Genomic DNA, 16476 nt, shown 5'->3' with positions numbered 1-16476 from the left:
CTCTACTCCCATTATCCTATAAAGCAACACAGCTCACTCCTTTGCCCATGTTGCTGTGAAAAAATGCAGAATCAGAATTTGTCCGTAAGTAAAACCCTAAACCCTACCCTTTCAACATTTCAATCACCATCTCTCGCCCAATTCGTCAACCCTCTTCGCAGAACACTACCTCAAATTCCATCCACCTTCAGAACATCAAAGCCTCTCTCTATTCACTCCCACAACCGGGAACCCATAATTTTCCGGCGAAATGACAGTCGCCGGAGGGACATCCGACCGCTTGCCGGCCGAAGCAAAGGAAAACCTGGTGGCCCATCAACAGGTCGCATCGAGGGAAGCGCCGAGTTCCGGCGACAAGCTAAGAGAAATGCTCGCCGGAAAAGCAAGAAATTAGCAGAAAGCCTTTTTTACAGGCTTAAGAACCCTCACGGAAACTACCCCGATAATTTCTCTGAAGAAGAGCTTCAAATGATTGGTTTAGGTTATGATAGAATGGTTAGGTTCATGGAAAAAGACGACCCAAATCTCAAAAACCCGTTTGATTGGTATAAATATGGTCAATTTGGCCCATATTCTTGGCGTGGAGTTGTTTTAGGTGAGCCTATTCGTGGCCGATTCTCGGACGAATGTGTATCGATGATTGGTGAAGTTAAGGACCAAGAAGAGTGGGAAAAGATAGAGCAACATGAAATGGCTCAGGAATTTCAGAATAGATTGGATGCAATGGATAAAAATGTGGGCTTTAGGTACTTTTGGGTGTTTGTTAGGCATCCTAAGTGGAGGATATCGGATTTGCCTTGGCAACAATGGACTTTGGTGTCTGAAGTTGCACTTGAAGCTGGGAATCAGAGGTTGGATAAATGGAATTTGATGGGGCGGCTCGGGAATAAGGCGAGGTCATTGATCACACAATGTGCAGCATGGATGAGGCCTGATATTGTATATGTACAGAGACCTGTGTATCAGTGTAGATTTGAACCTCAAGATGACTTCTTTAAGGCGTTGGCACCGTTGCTTGATCCAGAAAGTGAGCAGGATTTTTTGTTTGAATTGGAGGATGATAATGGGAGGGTTGAATTGTGTACTTATTTTGGTGGGTTGTGTAAGATTGTGAGAGTGAATCCTAAGGCATTTGTGGATGATGTGGTTAAAGCTTATGAGAAGTTGAATGATGAAAAGAAGTCCAAGTGCTTAGGGTTCTTGTTGAACAATCATCCTGTGATGTTGTTGCATCCTTATACGAAAGAGTGGAAGGCGAAGTTGGAGGAAATGGAGATGGGATGTGATGCACCGGATGATGATGATGATTATGGTAGTAATAACAAGGGGGAGACCGAGATAGTGGACTGGATTGAGGACGATGAAGATGGTGAAGATGGCGATGAAGATGAGGGTCAGTACGATGTGGATTTGGATCCAAGAGGAAGTGAAGATGATGATCTGGGTATCAAGGAGGATGAGGATTCAAGTCAGGAAGAGGATGCTACATTCTGGGATGAGGAATTTAAGAAGGCATTGGGTAGCAACGAGGCAATGGAGAAGTTTGCCAAGAAATATATGGAGACATCTACGAAATTTTATGAAAAGAATATAAGGGCAATGGAAGAGAAGGAAGAAGAAGCAAAGAGAAATGATGGAGATGAATTAGCTATGAGAGGTGTTAGAGCCAAAGTTAGCCCACAGGAATGGGAGAATCTTGGATTTGGTCCTTATAGAAGGAAACTTAAGAAAGGTAAAACTCCTCCTGAATTGTTCTTGCGAGCTGCAGTTAGACCATTCACTTATAAGAATCTGGTAAAGGAAATTGTTTTGACCAGACATGCAATAATAGAAGGCGAGATTGGTCAAAAGAAATGAGGTAGTTACCAGCTTTTGCAATTGGTTAGAGGACAGACAGAAGTACTCCTTGTATTTCATTGGATACATACGCAGAAAAGAATGTATTGTTACTCGGGGAGCTAGGTTATTTCTTGTATAATTTCATTTGAGGCAGAAAGCTGACTCTTCAATCTCACAAAGACTATTCTTGCTGTGACAGTCTATATTGATACGAAGTTCTGATCAGAAGTTCAGCTTGTTCATAGTATACAGGCACGAAGGCATTCACTTATCAATTACTGCCTAAGCGGAAATTTTGAGCTTCTAAAACCACTTTTAAAAATAAACTTGTTTCAAACACGATTATCCCCATTTTAACTTGAGGTTTAAAAAGTGGCTAAACACTGGATTTATAAAGATTTCTATCAAAGGGTTGATGAAATCTCTAGTCAAAAAGTAATTCAAAAGAAATTGCACTACCAACTGATCCAAACGCACTCCGCTAAACTAATCCTTTCTGCGCATGTCACGAATTTTATTTTTCGCCTCAACGTCCCATCAACCAGAAAAATTCATACTATAACGTTTAACCTATTCGTCAGTTTTGTATTTAAGAAATTAGACTACCAAACCAATTTCCAAGCAATGCATCTCTGCATAGACTTGATTCTTGAAGAATAATAGCAGAAAACAAAAATGGAAGATAATTTAAATAAGAAAAATATTCTGCAAACCAATCAAAGGTATCTAACCAAGTATAATTTACACAATGCAACCCCCATTTGTAGGGAAGGAGTTTTAGCTTGTTCTCTCCGACCTGAGCTCAGATAATCTTTTTCTACTATATTCGATGTTACACAAAAAAGGGCTCCTTCGCAAGTAAACTACTTTCCGAAGAATTCCTCTGGAACATAAAATTTTAGTCCAATGGCCTGCAAACAGAAAACAGCAGAACCCCATATTATACTTTGCATGTACTGAAGATGTGCACTTGTGGACTAATGGGGGTGCCATTTTGGGGGATGGGAAGAAAAGCGCTTTTTCCTTATAGAAGAAAAATCAACTATGCAGCTGATAATTAATGCAAAAATGTTTGTGATATGGTTAGCATTTCAAAAAGAGCTTCTGAACCATATGTAACCAAGAATCACGCACATCAATAGAGCAGTCAGTTAGGCAGGGAGGTGATCAAGTTGGCATATAAAGGAAAGTTATAAATAAGCATGCAACCAAACTCAGCATCTAATGTCAGCGAAGTAGCCGGTTAGTCAGGCACCTGCGCAAATCTAATGTCAGCATCACTATGGTCGCCTTGTCTGCCAGCAGCATCACCAACATAAAAACATCTAGAATGACATTAAGCAAAGTTCTATTAGCTTTGACAAGCATTAGAAACAATGCAAGTTAATTTTATAATTGGACTATTGAACAAGGAAGAGGATATAACTTATCCATCTCAATGGAAATTCCAAAATTGAACTGCTTTTTCATAATATTCCACATCCCTATTTTAGGTTTGCGAAAGGGATCTTCTGGCTTACTGTTACTCAAGCCACAAGCAATGAACACCTGCACCAACAGAGCTATGAAATAAGCATTATAATATACATACAGAAAAATGCTGTTGATTATTTTCTATCTGCTACTTTGGCTATTTACGAAGTTATGAAGAGATCTACTTTCCTTATCCCTCCCACACCCCACACACCCCAACACACACACACACAGAGAGACACACAAAAAACATACACACAAAAATCACAACCCATCACCAACAACCAATAAAAGCTATAAAGAGATCCTACTTCAGTGAGCCTGTGAAAAGTTCTACTTATTTGATGAAAGCAAAAAGGAGACAAATCGGAAACAAGGAAGAGATAGTGCAGGAATAGAATGAACTACTAAAAAAATTGATTTGTGAAACTAGGATCCATCAAACTAATTCCCAGAAGCATTATCGTGAAAAATAGTAATTTTAAATGAGAGCCTTGTTTTTCTTCCCCATTTTCCATTCCTCTGATGGGGGTAGGGGTAGGGGCTGGAGAAAATCACACGTGCATTAATAAGCAAATTATCAGCTACAATGAGCTCCTTCTGAAAGAGAACTAACCTTTGTAACATCTAAGAAAAAACACTAGCTGGGTACAAAATTCGGACACACACAAATAGATTTAACAACCTGAAATGGAACACCAGCAAGTTTGATAAATTGTTCAAGTCGTCCAATCTTCGAGTCCACAGCTGCCTGCCTACTTTTCTTCCACCGCTCAATATTGGATTCATTGGTAAATATTACCTGCTTGTATTAATAAAAATAAGATGGCTGATTGGCAGAGAACACAACGAACTTGTCCTCCATACTTTAAACCCCCTACCCCCCCCCCAAGTAACTTTATACTGGAACATATGAGTTATACATGTTATGAAGAGATTTTACTAGAAAAGGATGTCTACCAGCTTATAGCCGTCGTTGTACAAGCTCTGCAGCTTCTCCGGGATTGATGGATGCATCAGAGACCAAGCATCTGCACCAACTCTAAGAAAAATGGAACTCTCACCAACATGAAAAGTTTGGCTGTAAAGGTACTTGTCGAATTCCTATATATTTATGACATTGATATATCTAGTTCATCCAAAACAAAAATTCAGACACATACACACACACACAGGGGGGGAGAGGTAGGGGGAGAGAGGGGGAGGGAGGAGGGGGATGGGAGAGGGAGGGTGGGGGGAGGGGGAGGGTGTTATGTTTAGTATTCACCAGACTCTAAATAACCTCTTTTTTTGGCAACGTCACCAGACTCTATATGATGTAAAGGTAGACTTGCTTATTTGATGTCAATAGAAGGAAAAAGGTACACCTTGAAGTTACATATTTTTAAATCAATACCCCTCTGTGAGAATTTTGACTTGCTATCCACTAATACATAGGTAATTAAAACCAAAACTTAACTTCACAAAGGTGCCTGCAAAAGTTACTTTCTCCCTTGGTGAAGCCTTTTGGGTGTATGAGGACGTAACATCTGGTTAAATGAAGAAGGTAGTGACCTTTCCAGAGGCTGGGGGATCGTTATTTGCAACATAGAGGATTAGGTTTTGGCAACATTTCATTCTTATTAGAGCACTGCAGGGAAAGTGGAATATATATAAATTTATAACCATGGTGTCTGGGCCAGCTTGCATGCACCTCGACTAATCTACATGGTACGTGCTAACTCTCACCAGCATAGGTACCAGATAATTCTATCCATCAAGACTTGCAAGAAATTTCTACACATTAAATAATCTAACAAAAATAAGCAGAATAAATTCAATAGAAATAATTGGAAAAGAAAAATAATGCTAGTAGATTTCTAATCGCAACTTCACCGAATAATTCAAGACGAATAAACAAGATCTATGCTATTATGACGGCGTGAAATTGTAATCTCAAATTAGAATAATAGAATACCCATCCCATCAAGTAACATGGCACTCCACTAGGTAGAATAGTTGTGACATCCCATAAAGATTTAAATGTAAAGGGATACTACTTATTCTCCTCCACATTGTTGCTTGCTTAGCAGACTAAACAACGGTTTGCAGATGAAGGAGAAGCTCTGTGGACAAATATGATTGCAGCAAACTATGGAAGTACTGAATAGAATTGGTACACTAAAGATGTCACAACTCTTATGGAGCTTGTTTCTGGAAAAAAAATAAAGAAAGGATTGGCAGATTTCTCGCATTAGATTGGTTTCACATGGGGATGAGAAACGTATATGATTTTAGCATGCGCAAGATGCACGGAGCTACCGTAAATATTTCCACAATCGTACTAGTAAAGAGCCAATGCAACAGGATTTGATGCGAAGAAGTGCGGCTGGAATATCTTGGGACATAGCATTCAGAAGACTATCTAAGATCGGAAATGGAAGACATGGAGGAATTCCTCAATAAAATCAATATTCATGAGATTTTGGAAGAGCTCCAGCACTGCGTTGCCACTCTGCAATGGATGAGTAGATGATTGACTGTTTCTGCCTCTTCTTCACACATGTAACACCTGTTACACAGAACAAAACCTCTCTTCCGCAAGTTCTCCTGAGTTACAAAAGCTTCCTTTGCTGCAATCCAACCAAAACAGGCTACTTTAATAGGTGCATTTGACTTCCATATTGCTTTCCATGGACAATTTGATTGATAAAGCCCTTGTTGTTTTTGTGACAAGCTATAACAACTGCTGACTGTGAAAATACCATCATTACTTGCTGCACGGATTAATGAGTCTCTCCTGTTTTCCTCCAATCTAACATTATCCAATAATTGCATCGATTGAGAAAATTCATCCACTTCCCAATCATTGAGGCCCCTCCTGAAGATTAGCTGCCAGCCAATGCTTGAATAGAAGTCTGACAACAACAACAACAACAACAACAAACCCAGTATGATCCCAACAGGTGGGGTCTGGGGAGGGTAGTCTGTACGCAAACCTTACACCTACATAATGCAGGTAGAGAGGCTATTTCCAATAGACCCTCGGCTAAGTCTGAAACTCTTCCATTTTTGTTAATAGAGCAACTATATAGACCAGGAAACTTTGATCTAAGACTTCCATTTTTCAACCAAATATCAGACCAAATCAGGGTATTATTACCATTTCCAAGTTTCAATTTCACAAACTGACTATACTCATTCCAAAGATTACTAATTGTGCTCCAAACTCCCCGTTTTGAAAAAGATTTAATTGAACGAGGACCCCACATGTCCTTCATATCATACTTGGCATCTATCACATTTTCCCATAATCTATTCCCATCATAATTATATGTCCACAGCCATTTAAATAAAAGACTTTTGTTATGCATCTTTAGATTCCTCACTCCTAATCTCCATCCTTTCTTTTCTTTCATCACCTCCTGCCATTTGACCAAATGAAACTTCTTGTTATCATTATTACCTTCCCACAAAAATTTATTTCTCATAGTATTCAATTTTTTCTCCACTGATGTTGGCATTTTAAAAGAGACATTAGATAAGTAGGCAAACTATCCATCACACTATTGACCAGTGTAAGCCTACCACCAAGAGATAAATAATGTCTTTTCCATGGCACCAGTTTACTGCTACATCTATCCAAGACACATTGCCACATCTCTGCATCATTCTTTTTTGCTACAAGTGGTAGGCCCAGATAGGTGGTTGCTAGTTGCTCCACCTTACAACCCAAAACATCTGCCAGATCATCAATACAATGCTCGGTATTAATACTAAACACATTATTCTTCGCCAAGTTCACTTTCAATCTTGAGACAACTTCAAAAGCTAGTAGTACTACTCTGAGGTGTAAGAGTTAGTTCTTTTTCAGCTTCACATAATATCAATGTATCATCAGCATAGAGTATGTGTGAGATATACAGTTCTTCCCCCTCACTTTTTCTAATTTTCAATCTTCTAATCCACCCTAACTTTTCTGCTTTTAAAAGCATTCTGCTAAATATTTCCATCAACAACAAAAATGAGTAGGGGGATAGTGGATCCCCCTATCTTAGCCCCCTATGAGAATTAAAGTATCCCTGTGAACTCCCATTAATTAAAATTGAGAAGCTAACTGAGGATTTACAGAATTTTATCCACCCAATCCATCTTTCCCCAAAATTCATTTGTTTCATCAGATTCAACAAACATGACCAATTTACATGATCATAAGCCTTTTCCACATCAAGTGCAGGCCACCCCTTTAATCTTCCTCTTGAATAGATAGATATTCAAGACACTCATTGGCTACCATAGCAACATCAACAATTTGCCTTCCTCTTACAAAGGCATTCTGATTATCTGATATCAATTTTTCTATCACCATCTTTAATCGTTCAGCCATCAACTTTGCAGTTATTTTATAAACACTACCCAACAAGCCGATAGGTCTAAAATCTTTCACTTCCACTGCCCCTTTTTTCTTAGGAATAAGAGCAATGAAAGTTGAGTTTACGCTCTTGGTGAAGGTACTTTCACGATAGAACCAATCCACTGCTCTCTAGAAATCTTCCCTAACTATGTTCCAACATTTTTGAAAAAAGAACATGTTGAAAGTTGAAACCATCTGGCCCAGGTGCCTTATCCCCCTTAAATAACTTGACAACCTTTTCCACCTCCTCCACAGTAAATGGTCTCTGTATCCATTCTTTTTCATCCTCTGTAAGTTTTTCCAACTCTTCTTCTGCCCACAGTGGTCTTCAATTCTCTGATTCAGAGAACAGTTTCTCATAGAAGTTAACAATATGATCTTTGATAAGCTTTTCATCTTCCACCAATTTCCCCTCTATCACCATTTTATCGATAGTATTAAACCTCTCGTGTGCATTTGCATGTTTGTGAAAGAACTTGGTATTTCTGTCACTTGTTCAACCCATAAACATCTAGATTTTTGTCTCCAGCTAATCTCCTCTTCAATAGCAATTTCCTCCCGTTCTTTAATGATAGAAATTCTATCAGCATCATCTTGCTCATTAATCTGATTGTGTGCTCTTTCTTGGTCCAGTCTCCCCAACCTGGACATAGCCCTAGATTTCCTTTCCTCCAAGTTACCAAAAACTTCTTTATTCCACTTCTTCAAATCATTCTTTAGCAATTTCAATTTTCTTGCTAGAATCACATCAGGGCTCCCCTGAATGCAATATGAATTCCACCATTTTTCCACAAGTTCATTAAAATCCTTGTGCTCACACCACATGTTTTCAAATTTAAAATAGCCTTTCCCTTTGCTCCAATCTCCACACTCCAGTATGATAGGGCAATGATCTGATGTAACTCTAGGCAGTGCTGTTTGTTTTATGAATTTGAACTGATCGTCCCAACTCTCTGAAATTACAAATCTATCAATTCTTGAGGCACATTGATTACTATTACTTCTGAACCATGTAAAAGGACCTCCATGAAGTGGTAAATCCATCAATTCCAAATCCTGAATTGTTCTAGTAAACTCTCTCATTGCTCTTGTATTCCTAGCCCTTCCCATCTTTTCATCCTCAAATCTGACAACATTGAAATCACCTCATATAACCCATGGCATAGACACTAGTTCAGAAACTGCTCCCATCTTTCCATAAAATCCTTCTTGTTTTCCTATGGCAGTATGTTGCCCTATTTGTTTATCTTAACAGCTCCATCTTCTGGACACCACCACTTCTACCTTGTGCCCCCAGTTCCGCCCAATCAGTCCACTTCGAACCCCCGATCTGCCTGATACATGACTGATCCACTTGCTTCATTTTAGTTTCTGATAGGCATACTAAGTCTGTATTATGCTTTGTCACAAGAAGATCCACCAGCCGCCTTTTCTCTGTGTTATTTATCCCTCTAACAATCCAACAAATAATTTTTAACTTCGTTGAGAAATTAATAAGGCCTTCCTACCCTTGTTTCTCCCCACAACAAGAAAAGGATTTTCCTATAGATTATTAAGAAAGCCAAAGCTCCAAAGAAATTAATTTTTTACAAAGGGTCGCAATTTGATGCCATTCTCACAGCAACAACTTAAGAAAGAACGGCAGGTGTAAGATTGAAGAGGAAAACACAAATCATGCACTATTATTCTGTGATGTTGCTAGTACTCTATGGAGTTCTATTTCCTCACATTTTGACATAGCTTGGGTGCTTCCAGAAAAGGTGAAAGAGACTTTGACAAGTTGGAGGAGAAGCAACATCAGGAAGAGAAAGTAAAATTTGGAAAGTAATGCCTCCATGCATCTACTGAATGATTTGGAGAAAAAATATAGAATATTTTTGAAGGAATTGAAAAGCCCTAGTGGAAAATTAGAGCTCTTTACCTTCACTTTTTTTGGTTATTTGGGGGGAAAGAAGATCTCTCTGTGCATAGATAGTTGGATGCATTTCTTGGACTTCTATTATATTATTCGTGATTGTAATAAAGGCGGTATTGGGGAAAGGTAGAGATAGGCCAAAGAAGCATTGGGGAGAGGTGATTAGGTAGGACATGGCGCAACTTCAGCTGACCGAGGCCATCACTCTTGATAGGAGAGTGTGGAGGTCGAGAATTAGGGTAGTTGGTTAGTAAGTAGTCGAGCGCATCTATTTCCCATACCAGTAGTATTGATATTATTTTCATAGTTTCTTATTTGTAGATCTCTATTACTACCTACTGCTCCTTTTTCTTCTGTCCTTGGGCCGAAGGTCTATCAGGAAAGTCTCTCTACTCACACAAGGAAGAGGTAAGGTTTGCGTACACACTACCCTCCCAAAACCCCCACTTGTGGGATCACACTAGGTTTTTTGTTGTTGTTGTAATACAGGCAGTATTGTGGGGGGATTAAAAAATGTTTGACTTATCAGAAAATGACAATTCTTTTCTATCAAATGTTGTTTTCCATCCTATAGTTACTTTAAGCTTTGATCACACAACATTTAATGTTGCAATAATTTATCATTACGTCAATCTATGTGTCATAAACTCTCTCATCTCGAGAAGAGTTTTAGATAATATAAAACACAGGAAGAAGCCATACCTTTTCACAGATGTTTTGGCAAGACAACCATCAAAATCAAAGGCGGCAATTTTATGTGAAGCATGAAGCACGTCATCCTAAAAAACTCAGAAAAAAATGACATAAAAGAAAAGTCAGATCATTGAGATCACAAGCCACAGCAGTGTCAGAAAGCCTGCATGCCATGCGTGCATCTGGCTCTGCATCTCATACTCCTCCATCCCATTTTAGGTTATACTATTTAGAATAGCACAAAATTAAGTATGAAAGAGTCATAGTATGAACACTGAGCAAACTGGTTAAAATAATATGTGGAGCTGAAAAAGTGAAGCAATATGCCCAAAAAATGTCACATCAAAGCTGGAGAAGGAAATTTTTTTAAGTGTAGAATGAGAATGATGAGAGGGAGAAATTGCAGCTATCTGATGTTGGACATCAGAAAGAATTGATCTATATACTAGGACCTATATTTTAGTTAGGGAGCTACCAACATGATTAAAAAAACACAAAAGCATCCTAAGGAGAAATAGTCCAAAATACCTAAATAACAACACGCCCGCCCCACTACCGCCAACAGCAGAATGCTATCTTCATGTATTCAACCAAAAACCATATACAACATGAGTGTCAACATAATAGTCAAAGAATCAAGCATAACCTCAATAGAACTAACCTTCTCAAGATATATAATAGTTTGAAATGCCCTCCATTTTGGCGGCAATTTGGCATCCTGGATTAAGAAATAGCTCTCCATTAAAACACTGCTGCCACGTATCTAATCCATGGCCTATTCTAAGACAATATAAAACTGTAACAAGGAATAGTAGGTAGCTCAGAAAGCTAAAAAGATCATTCAATTTTCATATCTTCGAAAAAAGGGGGTAAGGGGGTCACTCAATTAGCTAATAGCTAAATCGAACAGCAACAACTTGTTAAAATATTGCCCCTGAAATGTTATTCTACGACAAATCAAAAACTATAAGGAAAAAGACACTAATAGGTACAAACTAAAATTTCCATTCACTTTTTACTTCTCTGTGATGTGGGGACGGGGGCTTACTGATTTTTTCATATCCAAGATATTTTACCTTATAAGTGGTCTTCACATCAGAAGTAGAGAAGGCAATCTCCAACTCAGCTCCCTCATCAGTGGCAGACAGCTAAAAGAGATTTTGCCATGCAAGACATATTCTTAGAAAGTTAATTTAGCTAAAAAGAGAAGGAGAGAAACACAGAGAAATGCTGCAAGAACATGGAACATATTGCTTTGCGTAACTGGAAAAACTAATCAATGAAGTCAACCATTATTTCCATATTCATTCATGGTTAACTGGAGGGATAAAGCTTATTTTAATGCCAATTTCAATGTTTTTTTTTTTTGATTTGCACCGGGTGTCCGAGTCTCTAAGAGACCCGACTAATCCCGGGGGTGCACAGGCCCTCGGCAAGGAGTTTCCCGCAAGTGCACCACGGTTAATTCAGGTTTTACCCAGTCCGATAGCCCTCAGAAATTGTTTGCACCCAGTGGGTTTCGAACTTGAGACCTTGAAAGGGAGCAAACCCCAAGGCTCAAGTCTATTGCCACAAGGCCAACCCCTGAGGGTTAATGCCAATTTCAATGTTGGATACCGAAAATGAAAAGTAGACAAGTTTTGTTGTCAGGTAAAGCCCAAAGGCTTCCCTATCCTTGTTTGGGGAGATTCCAACCATCTCTCCTTTCTACGAACACAGACAAATTTAGCTGTCAGCATTCGTAGAGCACCACAAAAATATTTGCATTCTGGACCAGCTAGATGATTTCTACATGCATGTTAATGTTTGCCCTGACAGGTGCAAACAAAGTTCAGAAAGACAAAAATGTATATGTTTCCTGATTACTCTCCCATCTTTCCCAATATCCTGTTGACATGTCATAGATGATGGAGCTTTAGTTTCACTAAACAAGTTGTGAAACTAAAATGATACAAGTTGTGGCTTCTAGTTGCCTTTTAATCTTTATTTGATAACGGAGAAATCCCCAAAGGGCCAATGGTACACGGCTTGAAACTCGGTAGATAATGGGATTGCCCCTTTACCCTTATCAACTTAATACCAGGCTTTTGTATACGGCAGGGTTCGAATCCATGATTTGCGCCTAACCAACACATCACTTGTTTCCCTCTTACCACTAAACCAACGCCCTGGGGTCTCTAGTTTCCTTTTAATCTAAAAAGCATCTATTGGAAATTTCAAGTGGAGACTGCAATATTTACCTTTGGTCGCTTTTGCTTGCTTTGCTCATGCTCTGATTCTTCCTTCTCAATTATTTTACAAACCAGAAGCAGGAAATGAGTGAGATTAAATAAGTTAGCAGCAGGCAACACCAGATTCACTAGCACTTACCTTCACCTGTGCAGATGTTTCCTTTTGTTTTCTGTCAATCCCATCTGTGTCTGCATCAGAAACCTGCGAATTAATTCCTTCATTGTTAGCACGAGAGAAGTTTCTACAAACTGACTTACTGGGCAGCTCAGCTTTAAGAAGTGGCAAAGCTTCAAACTTCAGGAAGTAAGAGCAAAAGGCGAAAAGAGTTGGGAACTCATCTCTAGTATGACATAAGTTGAAACATTCCTCAAAAAAAGAAACCAGAAAAGGATTTGAAGCGCAAATTAGCCAAACTCATGTTCTTCAGATTTTAAATGGTGGGAATTATAAGGGAGAAAAGTTCAGCCTATCCAAATTCGGAAAGACCAAGCTGCTAGTTGAGCTACTCCACTTTACATATTACCATAACAAGCGTTTTATACTTAAACTGAAAATGCCTAACAGGATGTAAACATTAAATGAGACTGCACCTTCTGCGAAGCTGAAAGCTCTTTGTTAATCAATTTCTCCAAAGCTTCTTTGTCATTGCTCTGCAAGAAATCAGACAGACAAACTTAGCTACAACGAATAATACTATCACTTTAACGAGAAACCTGATAGTCAAATAAAACCAATGCACTATTGTTTATCGAGATGGCAAGAAAAGGCGGAAACATAGTTGATCTAAGTCAGGTGGTGCGGAATACCACCATGTCCACAACTTTCTGAATCACTTTGCCTACTAAGAACATATTTTTGAAAAAAAATTGTACGAAGCTCTAGCTGAAGGCAGTTTGGCCCATGCTCACCTATACATACAACTAAAAAAAAAACTTTTTTTCTTTTCTTTTTCGATGAGAATGGACAACAAAACAGAGCTAATTATGCAATTTGAAAACAATTGTGTTTGAATTAAATTTTTTTAAGAAAAAATTGACTTCTAGTATCCATTTTTTATCTCCAAAGTCAAAAACAGCACTATTGTTGGTTTGTAGGCTGCAAAGGTCAAACAGAATTTCAAGTTAAAAAAAAAACTTCTGCATCTTGCAAAATTTTGAAATTTGAAACATACACTGTTTTGCAAAACAATTTTCATTTTTTTTTGGCAATTAAAGAAATTTTATTAATTACCAAGTATAACTGCACAAAACAATGCAAACTAACCAGTTCACTTTTCATGAAATAACAGCCCCATCCGCCCAGTATATCACCCTATTTCCTATCTTCCCAGGAGAACCAATTTCCTCTATTATAAGGATCTCACAAAACCAAAAACTTTTCGGCTGTGCCTAACTCTTATACATACAGCAGTCTTCAGTTCATGTAGCATGTCCCCCATTGTTTTTGTTCTATTCTGATATAGCCTAGCATTTCTTTCTATCCAGATGTCATATATAGCAGTTGCGAAGCAGGCTTTGAGTATAACAATTTTCACTTTTTGCAGAAGCTGATGTCAAACAAGCACAATACTTTTTCAAAAATGTAAGTTTAAGACAAGTTCTGTATTAGATAAAAGTACTACAAATCAAAATTGTCATAGTAAGAAAATATTTTCAAAATGTTTGAAAATTTCAGCAAATGAAATGATTAAATAATAATTGTAAAGTTGCCCGAGTGTGTGGTTCCATTCCTTCATCTTCTTCACTACTTGAACAAGCTTGACGGAGTTAAGCTGCATGTGGAAAATCTTTTGTCTAAATCAATCAAGAATGCCTCGACTAACTGAAGTATTTTTGCCCTTGTCAGTAATCATAAATGCGTTTTTGGTGAACAGCGAGAATACATTCCAAATAAAGAATCCAGCAGAAACCTCACATGCATAAAGTGCTTGAAACAACAAGACAACGCATGAAATAAAAGTTCTTTGTTCAATTTATACCTGGAGTGATGAAAATCCAGTGATATCTTCCGCAGAGGAAACAAAATCAGAATTGAAGGGAAAACAATCAATGTGATGCCACTTCGTCTGGTCAAAACCTTGAGCGTGTTTCGTCACTAAACCCAGCCTCACTGATTTCACGGGAATTTTGTTGTCGCATTTCTTGCATGAGGACCGACCTGATTTCGCGTACTCCACTGTGACTTTCGCGGAAGAAGCCATTGGAGAAAGGAATAGAAGAAGATATTTAGGGTTTGAATTGTTTTTAAAAGGAATTTTGAAGAACCTGTGGATGCTTATGCTTGGCATTAGGACTTAGGAGTACATATTGGAGGTTCTAGGGATTGCTTTTTCCCGCCATTGAATTATTCCCAACTTCTCATAAGAGACATTTTGGTCTATGGAAACGTTTTTGTTTTGTTGTTCGTTTTAATTTGTACTCCTATTGTTTTTTTATGGGTTTTTTTTCTTATTTGTAAGAATTGTTATTAGATTGGGAAATTGTCCCAAAACAGTGCTCAAAATTAAACACCTTTTGGGTCAGAATTATGTTACAAAATTGGCTTTTATTTATCTTTATTGACCAAAAAAAGTTATTTCTCTAATTGCACTCATTATCCAAATTTTTCACGAATCCAACACCTTACTTAAAATTAAACACCTTTTTTCTAATCTCTTTGTATACAAGTGATTTACCTGAAGTAACACGTTATACGAGAAACTTTGTTTGAAATGAATTATTTTTAGAAAATAAATTACACAACAAAAAAATTTTAAACTTTAGTTGAGTTATTATACTTTTTATTCTTTTATATGGCACCGATTTTATTTAGGAACTAAATATTTTTCTTTACTGCAATATGTTCATATATTTTTAAAATACCTTAATTGTGTGAAATCTTAATAAGTATAACTTTAAACAGTTATAGTTTTTTAAAATTTAGGATTGAGAATTGAGTAGAATTTAGACGTTTGACCTGATGGTAAATGAAGTGAGTGCAACTTGTATGCGGTCGAAATCAGGTATGATCGATTTTTCGGGTTCAAGGGGTCGTCTTAAGCCCGAGTTCAGTCAAGGTCGAGTTCGAGCTCGAGTTTGGTCCATACCCGAGCTCGAAGAAAGAATGCAATGCCCGAGGATCGAAGTATGATGAGTATCGAAGCCGAGTATGCTCGACCCCGAAATAATGCCGTTATGAATTTATAACAGAATGAGCAAGATTCCTGCCACGTCCCTAAGATCGTGGCGTAAATCCCGGAGCAGATTTGTACGAATCCGTACTAGGCGTTTAGACAGTTGTACCAATAAGATTCTTTAATGTAAATGGAAATGTAACTTATTTAGGGTTCCCCTATTATATAAAAGGGACCCCAATCATTTGTAAATATCATCTAATCATAGGCAAAGAATATACTCTCTACTTTTCGCTCATTGTTCATCAGAATTGTCCTTTAACTTTATTGTTCTTGATTCATCTCGAGGTCACTAAGCTCGAGGTATATACTGCTTAAGTAACACTGGTTTGATTCACTTATTTCTTTCATCTATACTTTATACTTCTTGATTATTAATTGGTATTGAACTAAATCACATATCTTTAAAACCACAAATCAAATTTAATTGTTACTAGTATTTTCGAGGTAAACACAAATCTTAAAAATATAGAGAAGTAATATATATTTTATAAACTAATCAAGGTGCAAACTAGCTGGCCTTAACGCTATTCTCGCTATAAATAAATCAAAAGTAAGATAACTCATGCTTCTCATCTTTAAAACTAAGCATGAATTTGAATTGTCCACGCCGCGATTCTTCCCATCCACTCCTAATTAGCTCAAAGTTCATTAAATACACTTCGCAATAGTTACTGGTTTCTGCCATTTCTTCTGTGCTATTTCATGTTAAATGTACCATTATCATGTTGAACAATTCTCATCTTTTGAATTTTGCCA

At 37.8% G+C, this 16476-nt stretch overlaps 2 protein-coding genes across 4 annotated transcripts; one reads left to right on the top strand and one right to left on the bottom strand.

Moving 5' to 3' along the window:
* Positions 2–2035, top strand: LOC109228751. Its single transcript, XM_019393944.1, has one exon. It carries the CDS (start codon positions 64–66, stop codon positions 1855–1857), a length of 1794 nt encoding a protein of 597 aa, XP_019249489.1. The 5' UTR covers positions 2–63; the 3' UTR covers positions 1858–2035.
* LOC109228750 (polynucleotide 3'-phosphatase ZDP) lies at positions 2505–14944 on the bottom strand. 3 transcript variants are annotated; one of them, XM_019393941.1, is made up of 12 exons: positions 14524–14944; positions 13136–13195; positions 12684–12746; positions 12554–12598; positions 11390–11461; positions 10975–11031; positions 10323–10399; positions 4273–4354; positions 3998–4117; positions 3266–3387; positions 3095–3164; positions 2505–2750 (listed from the first exon to the last, which is right to left on the bottom strand). In XM_019393941.1, the coding sequence occupies exons 1-12, from the start codon at positions 14830–14832 to the stop codon at positions 2703–2705; spliced, it is 1125 nt and encodes a 374-aa protein (XP_019249486.1). In that variant the 5' UTR covers positions 14833–14944; the 3' UTR covers positions 2505–2702. The 3 variants fall into 3 exon arrangements, with proteins under 3 accessions (XP_019249486.1, XP_019249487.1, XP_019249488.1); XM_019393942.1 differs by having other exon boundaries at positions 2547–2750; positions 12554–12595; positions 14524–14943; XM_019393943.1 differs by having other exon boundaries at positions 2547–2750; positions 3998–4114; positions 14524–14941.

The sequence above is a fragment of the Nicotiana attenuata genome, chromosome 7 (genome assembly GCF_001879085.1).
Source record: "Nicotiana attenuata strain UT chromosome 7, NIATTr2, whole genome shotgun sequence".
NCBI lineage: Eukaryota > Viridiplantae > Streptophyta > Magnoliopsida > Solanales > Solanaceae > Nicotiana > Nicotiana attenuata.
This window is presented reverse-complemented; position numbering and strand designations above follow the sequence as displayed.